Source organism: Schistocerca americana, chromosome 7 (genome assembly GCF_021461395.2).
Source record: "Schistocerca americana isolate TAMUIC-IGC-003095 chromosome 7, iqSchAmer2.1, whole genome shotgun sequence".
Classification (NCBI taxonomy): Eukaryota; Metazoa; Arthropoda; class Insecta; order Orthoptera; family Acrididae; genus Schistocerca; species Schistocerca americana.
The window spans coordinates 401613010-401630758 of NC_060125.1; the positions used below are offsets into that span (position 1 = coordinate 401613010).

Below are 17749 nucleotides of genomic sequence, written 5' to 3' on the forward strand. Positions count from 1 at the left end.
GTGGACGCGTCGCAGCAACCGCCGGGCGCCTCCCTGGGTCACGCGCCGCCGATCGCTTCCCGTGACCCGTTGTCTTCAGACATGGAACTCTTGCCCGCTCCGGACCACATGGCGTCTTCGCCCGTCGGGTGCCCCGACCCGATGGAGGTCGACCCTTCGGCCCCTCCTGTCTCTCTACGGGCGCGTACACCGCATGTTGGCGTGCACCCTGGACTAGGTTTTCAGGCGTTTCCTAGCTCCCCTCGGACCGAATGGCAGGGTGCGGGTGGCACAGCCTCGCCTGTTGTTAGGCTCCCCACCTCGTCACACACGTCAACATGGGGTCCTCCCCACGGCGGGCGGAAGCCTTATAACACAACCGTATGCCGATTTGCGGGGGAGGAATGTGGTATCACCGCCAGACACCACACTTGCTAGGTGGTAGCCTTTAAATCGGCCGCGGTCCGTTAGTATACGTCGGACCCGCGTGTCGCCACTTTCAGTGATTGCAGACCGAGCGCCGCCACACGACAGGTCTAGAGAGACTTCCTAGCACTCGCCCCAGTTGTACAGTCGACTTTGCTAGCGATGGTTCACTGACAAAATACGCTCTCATTTGCGGAGACTATAGTTAGCATAGCTTTCAGCTACGTCATTTGCTACGACCTAGCAAGGCGCCATTATCATTTGCTATTTATCTTGTGATGCATGTACCGTCAGACCGATGTTCACCAATTATGGATTAAAGTTAAGTATTCCAGAAGCTACGTATCATTTTGCTAGTCTCAATTCCTTGTCATTTTCCAGACCTCACGCCATCCTGTGTGAGCTTAAACGAGTGCCCTTCGGCCTCCCGTCCTAGTGGACTGGCTGTCTTGCCAGTCCACAAAATCTCTCCCAGTTCATCTTCGGCCATATCGCCACGTTAAGTTTCGTCTCATTATAGAAGAAAAATGTACCGGAGCTCCGTCATGCATGTACTACAATTTTCGACCTTGTTCTAAGGGAATATACTCAAGAAGTCCTTCGAGGGTTGGGTTGTTTGGGGAAGGAAACCAGACAGCGAGGTCATCGATTTCATCGGATTAGGGAAGGACGGGGAAGGAAGTCGGCCGTGCCCTTTGAAAGGAACCATCCCAGCATTTGCCTGGGGCGATTTAGGGAAATCACGGAAAATCTAAATCAGGATGGCCGGACGCGGGATTGAACCGTCGTCCTCCCGAATGCGAGTCCAGTGTGTAACCACTGCGCCACCTCGCTCGCAGAAACTGAAGGTAATTCCATTCACTTAGTTTGCCTGGTAACATTTACTGCCCAGTAAAACGATCACCTAGCACTCCGAACCACACATTGAAGGTGAAACGTTGCTGGTGTGGAGACAAATGCACCTAAACGACTCCAAACGTCAGATTTGTTATAAATGAAAACATCACCACCGGTAAACCGTGCTTCACCAGTAAAAAAAAAAAGTCTATTATCAAACATAGGGTTGCCTATAACTCGTTATTGCATTCACCGACAGAACGTTAGTCTAGGAGCAAAGTGTGGTATCAACGTTCGATACCACACTTGTTAGGGGTTGCAGTTATCAACCGCTGTCCGCATTAGTATAGTTGAACCCGCGAGTCGCGACCAGCACCGCTAGCGCCGCTTCGCGGATTGCATCAAGTTTCTAGCGAACTCTAGTCCACTCTTGCTCGGGACGTCAAGTAGTAAAGTAGCAGAGCCTTCAGCTGATAGGAAGCAACCTCTAACAAGGAGCTTAGTAACGTCTGGCCTAAGTGAGGCTTCAATAGCTATCTGTTTATAATTATATGTATGCAGCCAAGAAGAATCCTGTACAACCACATTGGCCACCAGTCAACATTGGCGAAGACTCGTTCGTCGTCATCATAACACGAAGTCCGCCTCACAAAGAGTGACCTCGTTACAGGTGATACGGGTGAACTGCATTGCAATGCTTTTTTCTCCATTCACTACTGCTACTAATTCCACAAAATCGTCCTTTTGTCTTCTTGTCCAAAGTTGTGTAGAGTGTTCGACTGTTTCCAGCACCATGTCTTCAGTCACAGATGTGATTCGTACAGGGGTACCCCTCATATGGCATTTGGGAATCTCCCAGTTACTAGAGGCGTTGACGTACGCTTGTAAACGTTTGACTGACGAGGTGCCTTCAGGCAGAGCATGCTTCTTGATACAAGTATGCAGCCTCTGTGTATTGCCGTTAACTCTGCCATACATGGAATGCCTATCCGCATACGCTTCTCCACTGTAATGTTTCATGTTACCACCAACACTCGTACAACACAACTGTCGCTTCGCGAACCGCTGACAAGAATGTGACTTTAATGGCTTACTGTGCGTCCTATCCATCCTGTTTACAACTCTATGACTCCGAAATGTAAGCAAAGATAACACGACGACCTAGCATGCGGTGTTCACACAGAATCATGCCAACAGAGGCCGGTAACCACAAAGTCGCAATCATCTCGCGTACGGTTTGAGCCGTGCTGCGGCTAGCGTTGGTGCTGTTTGTAGGTTTTCGTCCTCTGCTCGAGGCCAGACTGTATCGTTTAGTTGACATGGTTGCGGTTGTTTGTCTTCTTCTCGTCTTAACTGGCGCCACTTGGTTTCGCAATTGTTGCTTGTCTGTTAGTGACAGCAGCGGCGGTTAGCGATATGTGGTAAGTGTGGCCCTATCTTCGGGGCGACGTCGTTTGTCTTCCGGGTCGCGTCAGTGTGCAGTTTGGTTGGGGACTCTGGAGGAGCCAGGTCCGCGCATTGCAAGAACACTCCGGGTCCGCTGGCGGCGCGCATGGACTGCCAGATCGAAGGCCTGTGGTCGCAAGGGTGCACGACCTCGTCGTAAACCGGATCCTGGAAGCTAAAGTTGAGTGCATATGGATTAAAGTAGAGAAACCTCCACCATTGTGAGATCTTGTTATTCTACAGTGACTTGGGTACGTGTTGCTGCTCGTTGTGTTGTCAAGTCGAAGAGCAGAGAGTGGAGTGCTTAGGGAAGGCGGATCTGATTAGCGTTCCTGGACTTCTAATTACTATTTATTGCGTTCTGTTTGTTACTATTTGTTAAGTTCAATCAGCGGTTTTTTTCCTGCCTCGTGGCCGCTAATGCTGCAGTTACCTGCCCTGGGGGTTAATGTATGTAACGGCAGTGTACGTTTCCTCCCCTGGCCGCTGCTGTCCGGTGAGGCGTGTAGTTTTGACAGCTTCCTTGAATGTAGGTTGGTTGGCGATCCTTCTACTCTGGTGATAGTGATTCCTTTCTCGTTCCCGGCTGTCTAAGCACAGTATTCCGCGGGTGGAGTCCAGACTACCGGTTCCGGCTTCGGCGTATTTCTTTACATCTTTGCATTTGGTTTATTGGATGTCAGGTAGCTTCAGCAAGATTAGTCATTCGCTAGACTGCCACTAGTCTGAGTTATCACCCTGTAAAGCGAATGCAACTCTTGGCTGCCTATCTCATCGCTCGCGAAAGTGTTTTTTGCCGGACCTACTCAGAGGTCGATTTCTGGTGCACCGTCTGTGACTGGCCCTTGTGTTTTATTTTAGTATTTGCTGTTTTATTTGGTGTTTCTAAATTTTTGTATATAATTGCCATTCTTACAAGGGAACCTCCCCATCGCACCCCCCTCAGATTTAGTTATAAGTTGGCACAGTGGATAGGCCTTGAAAAACAACACAGATCAATCGAAAAAACAGGAAGAAGTTGTATGGAACTATGATAAAAATAAGCAACATTTACAAACAGAATAGTCCATGTGCACGATAGGCAACCTCTAGGATAATGTGTGCTCAGGAGCGCCGTGGTCCCGTGGTTAGCGTGAGCAGCTGCGGAACGAGGGGTCCATGGTTCAAGTCTACCCTCGAGTGAAAATTTTAATTTTTTATTTTCAGATAATTATTATCTGTCCGTCTTTTGGGAGTGATTAACACATCCACAAGAAAACCTAAATCGGGCAAGGTAGAAGAATCTTTTTACCCATTCGCCAAGTGTACAAGTTAGGTGGGTCGACAACATATTCCTGTCATGTAACGCACATGCCGTGACCAGTGTCGTATAGAATATATCAGACGTGTTTTCCTGTGGAGGAATCGGTTGACCTATGACCTTGCGATCAAATGTTTTCGGTTCCCATGGGAGAGGCACGTCCTTTCGTCTCATAATCGCAAAGTTTTGCGGTGCGGTCACAAAACACAGACACTAAACTTATTACAGTGAACAGAGACGTCAATGAACGAACGGACAGATAATAACTTAGCGAAAATAAAGAAATTAAACTTTTCACTCGAGGGTAGACTTGAACCAAGGACCTCTCGTTCCGCAGCTGCTCACGCTTAGCACGGGACCACGGCGCTCCTGAACTCACTTTGTCCTTGATGTTGCATATCTTGCACATGGAGTACTCAGTTTGTATATTTTGCTTATTTTTCTCATAGCTCCACACAACTTCTTCCTGTTTTCTCGATTGATCTGTGTTCAGTTTTTCAAGGCCTATCCACTGTGCCAACTTATAACTAAATCTGAGGGGGGTGCGATGGGGAGGTTCCCTTGTTAGCGTTACAGCAGGTTTAAATTACTGTGGAACCATTTTTACCATCATTTTGTCTCACCTGTTTTGTGAGAATTTGCCTGTCCTTTTACATTAACCTTTGCTATTGCATTGCTGATTTACAGTATGTTTGTTAAATATTTTCATGACTGCTGTTCTTGGTGTTAAAGGACTTCAGCCGTGACTGTGGTTACTTGCCTTAAAATTCTAATTGGGATCACATTGGCTTGTTTTTAAAAAAAAAACATTATTTGCTGTGTCTGTATTTTATGCTCGTTTGGTAAATTGCAACGCACTGAAAGCACTGTTAATTACATAGTTGTTTATTTCTTCATTAATAACGTGTGATATCTTTATTTATTGCTGTGTCTGGAATTAAGGGAACCAGTAGTAACTGATTACGGCCCCGTCAACAATCGTAACCGAATCCTGCCTTCCTTGACTACCAAGTTTCACCGTTCCTTCTTGGGCGTATGTTTACTGTGACGTTTTTGCTTCTAGTATCATGTCTTTTGAAATTTTTGGCTTTACGCCGGTGCTTATGATACACCTTGATATTACGTTATCTGCCCAAAACCTACTAGAGGTGTGCCGTGATAATCGGAACGCTTAGCAACAGTCGTCAAACCCTGCAGGCAGTTATCTGGCTGAGGGTGAGATGGCGTCGGAGAAATCAAAGGGGCAGCAGCTAGGGTCAGAGGTATCCACCACGAGGTGGGGCGACCGAGCGGAGTCTTGCAGGAAGCAGCAGAATTAACGGGACATCTAAGCAGCGAACGGAATTAATGTGCGATTCCAATGGCGTGGCTGTAAGCCGCGTGGCGAGCCAGTCACGTGTGCAGCAGTATTCCTTAAATGTAACAAACGGATTGCATTCCTTTGCGATATCGCTTCTGTAATTGCTGTGCGTAGCAGTCAAGTCGCTCGCCACTTTGGTGTCTACTGTCGCGCCAGCAGAAACGGTTACATCAAAGGAGTGCCACAGTAACGGCGCATGGTAACCTGCGCGGCTTGTGTTGCTACAGCGACCACATTATTATTGTACGTCTGCGCTTCGGCCGCGGCGCGAGGAAGACACTCGGGAGCTGCCAGAGTATTGTGAGGGCGAGCGAATGACGGAGCCACCTGGTGGCCGTCGTGTCTCGACAACACGGTGGCGACTCCACAGAGGAGTGCAAATGGTTGTTTTACGATTGGTTCCGTTGCCAATGTCTGCAGAATTGTTATGGCTGGAGTGCATGGGCAGTGTTTGTACGCGGCGTTGGATTAGCCGAGCGGTCTAGGGCGCTGCAGTCATGGCCTGTGCGGCTGGTCCCGGCGGAGGTTCGAGCCCTCCCTCGGGCATGGGTGTGTGTGTTTGTCCTTAGGATAATTTAGGTTAAGTAGTGTGTAAGCTTAGGGACTGATGACCTCAGCAGTTAAATCATAAGATTTCACACACATTTGAAAAACTAGTGTTTGTACCTTCGAGCTGTGTGTCCCGCCGGGCCATCAAGACAATATTTCATGGTTTCTTCTTTATATCGGTTCGATGCAACCAGCCACGAATTCCTCTCATATGTCAACCACTTCATCTGAGCGTAGCACTTGCATCGTACGACCACATTTATGTGCTGGACGTGTCCCAGTCTCGGTTTTCCCCTACAGTTTTTACCTTCTAGAGCTCCCTGTAGCACCATGAAGTTATTTCCTGATTATTAGTAGATGTACTGCCGTCCTGTCCATCCTTGTTGTCAATGTTTTCCAAGTTTTCCTTTCTTCACCAACTCAGCAGAGAAAATCATCATTCCTTATCTTATCAGCCCATCTAAGTTTCAACTTCCTTCCATAAGATCACATCTCAAATATGCCGATTCTGTCCTTTTCTGGACGATCCACAGTCCATGATCTACTACCGTTAAACGCAGTGTTGCAAACATACATTTCAGAAATTTCTTCCTCAGATCAAGGATCAGACTTCTCTTTGGTAGGAATCCCCTCGCTGCATGTGCTGATCTGCTAGTTTTGTCCTTCTTGCTTGGTCTGTGTTAAGCGTTAACAATTCCTTAGCTACGTCTTCTTCATGGTGCTCAATTTTGACGTCACGATCATCGACAATCCACTTTCAGCTGCCTCTCATTACTTTCGTCTTTTTTCCTCTTGTAACTTCCTTTGCATTCTTTGTGCTTCTCTAATGGATACAGGAGCGAAAAGCAGATACAGTTCATGGACAGTGTATTCAGATATTTATTTGTTCTTCATCTAATATCTATCAGTAACAGTAATACATAACATCGTCTACTGTATTTGCTAAGAGTAGGTTTGAGTGCAGAAATATTTACGGATACAATGATTTACAACCCAATCAGTCTTCAATACAATGACTCTTCCGTAGATGACGAGCCCTGACCTCCATGAAAATCTGTAAATTTTATGAAATGGAAACACACAAAAGTGGTCTCTGTCCATCGATGCTTGAATGTAAGTAGCCCCGTCGCTGCAGCTCAGGAGGGGGAATGTTCGCATATCACTGGCAGTGGCGTGAGAGTTGATCACAGCGCCCTCATGTGGCGGTGCGAAACGCGGCGGCGTGACCAAGTGGCGGCCGGTACCATACTTCCGTTACGATTACTAAAGTGGAACATTCCACTTTAATTGACAGTCCACTGCTTTATAGAAGCTTGCATGGAATTTGTTCTAGGTGCTGTCCAGCAGTGTTTCATGTTAAAAGATTACGTATCTTAGTTCACTTATTACATTTTACATTGCTGGTGGATAAGATTTTCTGTTGAATTTAATGACATGATAAGTTGCTCCCACTTGCTTTTTTGTAACCATTTCGTTGGCTGGAAATTTTCCTTCAACATTGTTGTTTTTATTTTTTATTATTGTTGTATAGTAATACCAGGAATTTGTGATTGTAGTTGATTTTTGTTTTCTTAGTAGAGTTGTGTTGCCTAGGAGAACACATTTACGCGCCCACAACCAGTAGACCTTGCACACACTAGCAGCAGTGTTGGTGCATCCCTATGAAAGCCAATCTGCATTAATTGTTTTCAGTGGTGGAGCTGATACACTGGCAAAATAGAAAAGGTAATGGCTTAACCTACTTTCGACGAAGAAGTAGTTAGGGACGTGGCGCTCACTCTGGTTGGGAAAGAATTTGGAAGGAAATGGTTGTATCATTGTCAAAGAGATCATCTCGGAATTAATCATTGTCGGGTTGGGGAAACCAAAATTCGTCGACACAGGGACCGCGTATTCAAACGTCAACGTTGAGCGTGTCGAGTTTCTGATGCCATAGCGTGGAAAAAGTATGTTGGGGAGTCTTTCTAAGCGAGTAGAGCAATATTAATCACGACAGATGTTCTGAACGTGCGTTTGAACGTAGACCAATCACATGGAAGAACGCCACCTACGTCACATGCTCGCCATCTCTCTTCAGGAGAGAGTCTGGATACGCCATATTGGGTTTTATTGCATATTATAACTTATATCCTCTGCTTATATGAGATTTCTAAGCAAAATGAAATTGGTCTCTCGAAAACACATTGTTTGTTTTTACGATTTGTTGTGACAAACTGGTGGTTAGTAATTTTCGCTTTGCAACTTGCCCGTTAGAACAGTATGCAGTTTCAAGGAAAAGGTACATGGAAGATCGATAAAAAACACATCTTGGTACAATTTTTAATACCTAAATGACAATTAACAACACATCTGCGATTAAAACCTTCAGATGATAATAAAATACAAAAGAAAGGCGCGTGTTGCGGAAAATCAGTGCGATATAGTGAAGCCAGGAAGTGATAAGACAAGTGTTGCATTTCATATTCTTTTTAACTCACCTTCACGTTTTATAATAGGTTCTGTGACTTCATTTTTTATTTGAGTATATTATATAACATTCGATGTTATGTAAATGCAAGTGCACTCTCTCTCTCGACTTGCTGCATCTACCTATGAGTTTGCACTACTTGCAGTAAAATTTTCTGCAGTTTCTTGTTTAGCCTTGTATTTACAAGATCTAAAGATTCTGCTACTGAATAGAAACAGCGATCAAATAAGAATAACCTCAATGTTTTACTAATGACTGCGATGATAGAATAATTTTTGTCTCATGTGGAAAATTATCATACATTTGTACTGAACTATTTTTGATGATATTGTTGTAAGCTTATGTTCTTTTAATGTGGAACTTTCCTTTTGTCTTGTAACATGTTCATGCATATTGTAGTTTTTATTTATGTATACTGCAGAGAGAACGATATGACTAACAGATGGACGAGGAATGTGCATTTTAAGGGAGCTGACTTAGGAATTTTATGCCCGTCCCTTTCGTACACAAACTGTGTGATCTGCGAGCAAGTTACAGCCGACAACTGCCGCTGGAGTGCACTGCAATCGCGTCTACCACATTGAGACACACGTGGCATATCCACAGGCCGCAGTTTCTGAGCGTTCAGCAGCATGTGAATTCGGTATTATGACGTTCGAATGCACGATGCCTGTGCCGACGGCATGAGGCTGGCTGACTGATTGTGAATTTGAACTGTCATCCACTTCGATGCCGAATCCAGTGTATTAACACTGCGTAATCACGCTCCATCAAATGAAACATTTGCCCTTTCCTATTATCCCTGACAGTTCCTTTGTGGTATCATGCAGAGATCGCGGTGCCACACCAAAGTCGATAACTTGATATCACATACACTGGCGAGGGATCGCTGCAATTCGTAGCTGTGTATGGGAGGTTCGACTGTGGACCACGCCTCCCATCTCAGTACTGCAGAGCCCTCGTACCGAGGTCAATATAGGGGTGTGTTAGGACGAGCTCTGCCCGTAATTCGAGATCTGAGCTGCAGCAGTCAACATAATCATTTAGGACAGTGACAGTTAATTCTTCCGCTGGATTTCATAAAAGTTGAACGATGTGCTTCAAGAGAAGAGTTTCTGATTGTATGCATTGAGAAGTGTTTTGATAGTCAGTGATAGTAAGAAATTGCCCAGTTCTCCGGTTGTAAGGAAGTGTGTCAAAGGTAAGTAAGTCTTTTATTCATTTACGTAATAAAGTGAACTAATATTTCATCTGTTCTAGTTAAGGATGAATGCTGTCTCAGAACACTCAAAGGATCCACAGCTGTGACCGGAGGACTGTAGTTTCGTCTGGTCAGAACGCGCTTCACGATCGCAGAATCGAGCAGTACAGTGGTTGTTGGACGTACCGCCTTGAGCGTGGCGGCGGCGACGTTGAGCGCGGCGGCGTCCAGCTGCTGGAGGCGGTTGTTGTTGAGGTGCAGCGTCTCGAGCGCCGAAAGGCGGGCGAAGGCGGCCGGGTGGACGCGCGCCAGCCGGCAGTGCGAGAGGTCCAGCGTGCGCAGGTGCGGCAGCGCGGGAAACTGGCCCTCAACCAGCTCCGACAGCGGGTTGTGGCTCAGCGACAGCATGCGCAGCCGGTCGTTGCCGGAGAACGTGCCCGGCTGCAGCGCCGCTATCGCGTTCCCGGACAGGTCCACCTGCAGACACCGACAGGCGGCCGTTGTTCACCACCAGCTGCGACTGTCCTCACCCACCACACATCAGTACTATAATAGGAGAGCAGTAAGAATGAATGGTTCGAATGGCTCTGAGCACTATGGGACTTAACTGCTGAGGTCATCAGAACTAATTAAACCTAACTAACCTAAGGACATCACACACATCTATCCCCGAGGCAGGGTTCGAACCTGCGCCCGTAGCGGTCGCGCGGTTCCAGACTGTAGTGCCTAGAACCGCTCGGCGACTTCGGCCGGCGAGCGGTAGGAGCTGATGTTCAAGAATTAAAGGGAAAGAAACACTACAGCGGTGTCATCAGGTTTGATTCAACGTGGAAACAGATGTGCCAGTGGCTGTATTTGTTTCAAGTAGTAAAGGTCACAGCAATCAGTCGCTAATAATGTTTGTTGCATCTACATATTTCGGCCATTACGGGGCCATCTTCAGTGCTAAAAGCGTGATAAACAACTAGTTATAATTAGATAAAGTCGTACAAGCTGTAAATCTGAGTTAGTTATAAAAATACATACCAGTACATGTAAGTTAAAACATGGAAACCACTTGTATATACACGTAGTCGCAACCAGACTATTCATTTCCAATATGCACATCAAAAAAGGTTTTGCATCACCATGGTTCCCAGAGGTGCGGAACCTGTAAAGAAAATTGGGATAGAGATCAACATAAACATCATTTTCACCCTTTTCACTGCCCAGAAAACCACACATTGCATGTTGTACCACCATACAGCAAGACCTTCAGAGGTGAGACCAGACTGCTGTACATACTGTTACCTCTAATACCCAGTAGCACTACCTCTTGCATTGATGCAAGCGTATATTTGTCGTGGCATACTATCCACAAGTTCATCATGGCCCTGTTGCTCCAGATTGTCGCACTCCTCAACGGCGATTCGGCGTAGATTTCTAAGCGTGGTTGGTGGGTCACGTTGTCCATAAACAGCGCTTTTCATTCTATCCCAGGCATGTTCGACAGGGTTCGCGACTGGAGAACATGCTGACCACTCTACTCAAGCGATGTCATTATCCTGAAGGAAGTCATTCACAAAATGTGCACGATGTGGGCACGACCTGTCGTCCATGAAGACGAATGCCTCGACAATGTGCTGCCTATTGGTTGTTCAGTATCATTGCCATAGATACTACTACAACGCCGCGCCAACACAAGGTTGGCAGCCTGTCGTCTGCCGAGCACAGCACACTCTAGCGGGCTGTGCAGCTCGACGGAACTGGAGTGTGCCTCGTTCACTTCTTAGCTAGATTTCAACCTAGGAAGACACACTTTCATAATCGGCCCTCAGCCAGTTCTGTAAGTTTGCATTGATTCTCTGAGGAGGGCCCATCAGGCTTAGTCCCTGAGAAAATGTTGTGTTAGTTATAGCCGTACCTGCAGTCCTACAAACTACAGAAGATAAGTAATTTTCATTGTACTATGTGTTTCTTGAACAATAAACCTTCTCTCTAACAGTGTGCCGTACGGCATATTAGTGCAACCTGGACTCCTTCAGCTCCTATCTACTCGGCCTCCTACTTATTTGCATTTAGTAATGAGCTGAAAACACCCACGCGTTTTGTGCCTCTAAACAGTGAGACAAAGTAGGTTGCACTGTCAGTCCGAGGATCACATTCACGTATTGTACAACTGTTACAGCGCATTCCGTGACCACCATCTGCATACGTCGGCTCCACATTATGCCACCCCAAAAGAGAAGGGAGCCTCCATCCTGCTGCACTCGCTGGACAGTGTATCTAACGCGTTTAGCCTGACGAGATTGCCTCCAAACACGTCTCCGACGATTGTCTGGTTGAAGGCATATGTGACACTCATCGGTGAAGAGAACGTGATACCAATCCTGATAGGCCCATTCGTCATGATGTTGGGCCCACCTGTACCGCGCTGCATGGTGTCATGGTTGCAAAGATGGACCTTTGCATGGACGTCGGGAGTGAAGTTGCACATCACGCAGCCTATTGCTGCACGAAAAGCATTATTCAACATGGTGGCGTTGCTCCGGTCCATAATCTGTAGGTAGCCGTCATCCACTGCAGTAGTAGCAGTTGGGTGGCCTGAGCGAGGCATGCCATCCACAATTCCATGTCGGAACAACATCGCTTTGGTTCACTCCGATGCGCCTGGGCACTTCCCTTGTTAAGAGACCTTTCTGGCACAAAGTAACAATGTGGACGCGATAGAACCGCTGTATTGACCGTCTAGGCATGGTTGAACTACAGACAACATGAGCCGCGTACCTCCTTCCTGGTGGAATGACTGGAACTGATCGGCTGTCGGACGCCCTCCGGCTAATGGCGCTGCTCATGCATTGTTGCTTACATCTTTGGGCGGGTTTAGTGACATCTCTGAACAGTCAAAGGTACTGTGTCTGTGATACAGTATCAAGAGTCAACGTCTATCTTCAGGAGTTCTGGGAACCGATGTGATGCAAAACTTTATTTGATGTATGTATTTAAGAAAGAAATTCGCCAAACAGCCATGCAGATTGGGAAGTTATTTTATTTCATTTTCGCTATCAGTTTCGGCAATTCAATATGCCATCTTCATGTCTCATATCCATATGTCGAAAATTATCGATACTGCCATACTTGGGCCAACTGCTTCTGGATGTCGTGAATTCTCAAGATCTTCCTTCCAGATCTAGACTGCAATTTTGCAGTCAAATCGTCGAATGAAGCACTTGAGAATTTACAACGTCTAGATACAGATGGCTCCGGTATGCCAACATTTATGATTTTTGAGAGGTGCATATGGGACCTGAAGACGGCATATTGAATTGCCGAAACTGTTAGCGAAAATAAAATAATTTCTCAATTTATGCGGCTGTTTGCCGAATTTCTTTGTTAAATATTTGACTAGCCGCTGTCCCACCTCCATAATGGATCAACAGAGACACTAATGTCAAAGGTTAAGTTCACACTGAGGCCGCTGTTTGCACTTCCAACAGGGCTGGTTTCAATGTGCATCATACTAGTCTACAGCGCCCTGTTTTCAAGTGTGATGCAGTGACAACATGAAGCAAACCAAGCGCTGTATCCTGTGTGAGATACAGAGGCGAGCGAGTATGCCGGGACTTACCCCAGTTCACTGCTAGTAGCAATACGTCATCTTAACGCGTCTGCGCGTAGCGCACAAGTATTGCACCACAATGAAGTATGAAATTACAAATTTAAATTTATGTTTATAACTTTGTTAAAATGTAGTTTAGTGTTATAATGTTCCAAATACCAAGCCTTTATATTATAGACTTAATTGCTTACATTAAAATGAAGTTTTAAGGGAAAAAAAAGTGGCGCTAAATAATAAAGCTAGAAAGCCAGAATTAGGTCAGAATGTGCAGTTAGAGCTCATAAATAAGTGGTGCAGGTTTCCAAAACCATATAATAAAAATTAACGCCGGAATCCACGTTTTTAGGAAAAACCAGAGGCACTAAATAATAAACGTGAAAATTTGTTTTCTGCTTCAGTTCACCACAAAAATCATAACTGACCGACCACGTTAAGCTACCTCTTACAGTTTTTGAGTGATTAAGTAAAAACAAAGTTTGTAACTAAAGTATACCCCATCGTCGTAGATTAGGTACCTGTAATTTTAATGATAAAACATACCAAATGATAAAGCTATGCCAAATTTGAGAGTTATAGTATTAATAACAGCCGACATAAGTGTTAGTAAAGGTGTGGTTCAAAGTTAACGATCTACCGTTAGTTCCACTATGAAAATTCTAGAAGGCAAAGTTTTCATTCTGGCAAGCTGAAACTTTTTGGGTAGTTTCAAACAGCTTAACTGTATACAAGTAAAAATTAAGAAGTTTCTAAAGTAATTCGTAACTATGTTATTCAAGATTAAGTGCCCGAGAGAGCGGTCGTTCGGAGGCTGCTGCAGTATGCAGATAGCCGTAGACAACAGATGTTCCCTTAGCCGTCTGCTCCGGCACCTATATAGATACTGCCCGAGAGACAGTAGGAAGATTCACTTCGCACTCAGACACTGTAGGCTCCACGTCTTTTAAAAGTCTCAGTCTGCTTCGGATGACATCAGAGCCGGGCTATGACGGATCGTGCATTTGCGATCAAAACGGATAGTGAACTCGCGAGGACTGTACACCGTCCTCAATCGCTTAGAATTCGCCAAAGTAATTGTTAGTGTGCCGTCCGTGAGAACTACAATTCAGCGTGGCAATTGGTGACTTTATTTCCACTTTTTTTGCGAGCATTAATTTTGAACATTTATTGCAAACTTTTATTGAGTACTTTTAGTCACGGAGAAAGACAATCGGGTAGAAACGTACCGTAGATGTCGCCTCTGAACTGCTAAATATTCTGTTAGAATAGAAAGACTTGCTTTCAATTGAAAATAGCGAATTTCCAAGTGTTGTGTGGGAGAAACTTTATGCAATATAATTTTGATTGGAACTTTACACTTTTATTTGAAATTAAAGTCCCGAAAAGAAATAGGAGGGTAGAAACTTTCCTGTCAATGGGCTGGTCCAGAAAGTGTCTGTGCAGACTGGAAACTTAGGTCAGTATGTTTCATTTCCGAAGAAGTAGTAAACCTAGAATCTCTTTCCCTCGTATATTGAATAGCATATCTCCGTTCTGAAATATATAGGTTTGTGTAACCAACAAATTTGTCAAGCATATTTGTAGAAATGAATCTCACAAACGCATTCGATTCCGAGAAAAGATTTCTGCCCGCGCGGGCCGGATCTGGCAATACTTTTACAATATTTGTTGATTCCCTTTAATTCGACAGACCTAATGAATTGCTTGTACAAACTGTTTCCCCATCTTTTCTGACGAAAAAACGATAATCATTGGCTTGAATATCATCCAAGGGATAGGAGTGTTCGTCCCCGGATTGTTCTGCGTCGCTACTGTTCATACTTTCATCCTCCGGTACACTTTCATCGGCTAATTTGGTTGGTGGCTCTACCACTTCATCTTCGTCCACAGGCAACCCACGAAGTATTTGAGGTATAACTTCACCACGTATAACGTATATTCCTAGAAAAGCAAAATGGAACAAAGGATTAATTACACTTATTGCAATATGCAGCGACGGTTAGCACAAACAGCGCTAAAAGCAAAGGGCGACACGACAAAGTAAATAGGTACACGATTGACCGCGCTTGGTACGGAGAGCCGCCTGTGCAAAGTTACCAGTTCCACGAAGAGTTTCTCGCTGATTATACTCGGAAACACGAGATACGCAAGTGAAATACTCGGGGGGAAGGGAGAACATGGGAATTCTTCTAAACAGAAATTGAGGGGACTTGGGACTAACACGTACTTCCACGAACACTGGTGCTGTGCCGGCCGAGGTGGGCGAGCGGTTGTAGGCGCTACAGACTGGAACCGCGCTACCGCTACGATCGCAGGTTCGAATCCTGCCTCGGGCATGGATGTATGATGTCCTTAGGTTATTTAGGTTTAAGTAGTTCTAAGTTCTAGGGGATTGATGACCTCAGAAGTCAAGTCCCATAGTGCTCAGAGCCATTTGAACCATTTGAACTGGTGCTGCGGCACTCTCTGTTGTCGCGCGGTATTTAGAGAGTTAATAGTATTTCCTGAAAATGAATTAATAGTAAATAAAAGTAAACATCAATAACCGATGCTACTGGTTAGTTCACATAATTACCACCAAGTATGTGTTACGTCTACAACGTTGCCTCTACCGCTTTTCCTCGAAGTTCGACAATTTGTTCAGAAAAACGAACAAAAAATTAACCATTCAAGGTTTTGGACTTCGCTAGTCCTGGTTTATCCCACCTTACCGGCAGCATACGATTCACGCGGCGGAAGAAATGGGCGTCTTTTGAGGAGACCCATAAATCGATCCAATTTTGCATTTCTTCATACGATGTGTGACCAAGAAGTAACGGAAATTAATCTCATCAGCTTTATATATCCGATTTTCAATTCTTCTATCTTGTTGGTACCCACGTTCCTATGTATTTTGCATTTGCAGTTGTCTTGAATATTTCGTGTATTGCTTACTATCGAAAAGGTTATACGTGTTTTGGAGTACTCACCGAAGTTTTATTTCGAAAAAGATGAATCGAAGACTTGACATAAAATTTAGCTTTAAAAATCGAATAAAGTGCAGCACCGCATTCGAAATGTTGACAGGCTTTCGGTGAATCTGCTATGAGTAAGGCAAGAGTTTGCGAGTGGTATAAGTGTTTCAAAGAGGGTCGAAAACACGTCGAAAATAACGATCCCCCTCGACTTCCTAGCAATGTGAATGAAGTAAAGAGAATGGTTCCGAAAAATTTCTGAATCACCGTCAGAGAGGTTGCTGATGTCGCCATAACTTTGGCTCATGACAAGCAATTCCTTCTAGTGTTTTGGGCAGCCAGGACCTCTACTATTCATCGAAAAAAGTGGTTGAGGGAGAAATGTATGGAGAATATAGTGGGTGAGATAGGACTTCCCATTTCAATGTTTCCAAGTATGGTTTTACGGGTTTTGCGACATGGGTGAAGCACTGTCATGTTGCAAAATCATCTCTATCGCTGTATTGCGGCCGTTTATCTTTCAGTACTCGGTTCAGACGCCTCAGTTGCTTTCGATAGCTATCATCTGTCATTGTTTCCGTCGGTTTGAATAGCTTCGAAAAGCTCCCTTCCACTGCAAAGTCGGTCTGCTAGTTCTTACACTAATGCGTGCCTCACGATAGTCTTACTCAGCATTTCACGTACGTCAGCCGCAGTTTTATTCATATTAAAGCGGAAAATTAAGACTTCCTGCAGTTGACGAGATCTGGGATCGTAAGGTGACGTATTTATTCGAGAATAACTTTATTATGCAATCACAAATCGATAAATACTCGTACTTTGATTGTGTTATGTTTATAAAAGCCTAAGCTTACTGTCTGTTGCTTACGACCTAACAGCTACACCACCACTTGTCGCTACTGTCATCTACTGCAAAACGGCGGAAGCAAAATTGTAGACATTATATAATTGTAAAACTCTATTAGTTACAACCACCTTTTGTTTCAAGTACATAATTTTCAAACGTTTGAAATAATAAATAAAAAGGTAAAACATACGAATTGTAAAATAAAGTTAATACAGGTTGACAACACATCACACATATAAAGAGGGCGCTGCAGACTGGTACGACGTACATTGAAGCCAGCTGTGCTGTAATTGTAAACAGCGGCCTCTGAGTGGACTTGGTAGTTGACGTGAATAGTGCAGTTGGGACTATGTCTACACAAAAGTAGTTTTAGTGTGTTAACTTACATTTACTGGTATCCATTTTACCACTGACACACACTTACTTCTTAGGTAATAAGGCATGTATGCTATGGTGTTGTAACTTTACATCTCTTTTAGCACTGGAGAGGGCCACACAGTGACCGAAATCTAGATTTGCAGCAAACAATATTTGCGACTGATTGCTGTTCCCTCTACTACAACAAGTGTATCAAGTAAGTGACTCGCACTGTTGCTGTCGTGGTTCTCTGTCGGATGACTGGTTCGAAGCAGTCCTCCACGTTGTCTACCCTGGACAGGTATCTTCGCCCAACCTACATACATTTTAACTTTCTTACTGTAGACAATCTTCGATTTCCCATTGCATTTTTTACTTCCCCCCTCCCCATCACACACACACACACACACACACACACACACACACACACA

The 17749-nt window shown here is 44.8% G+C and overlaps 1 protein-coding gene across 1 annotated transcript in view; it reads right to left on the reverse strand.

Annotated features, from left to right (window-relative positions):
• The window catches only part of LOC124622974 (leucine-rich repeat-containing protein 24-like), a 208692-nt gene that overhangs the window by 166431 nt on the left and 24512 nt on the right, over nt 1-17749 (reverse strand). Inside the window, exon 2 of the mRNA XM_047148762.1 lies at nt 9752-10042. Coding sequence (XP_047004718.1) covers nt 9752-10042 — 291 coding nt within the window. The remainder of the gene's footprint in view (nt 1-9751; nt 10043-17749) is intronic.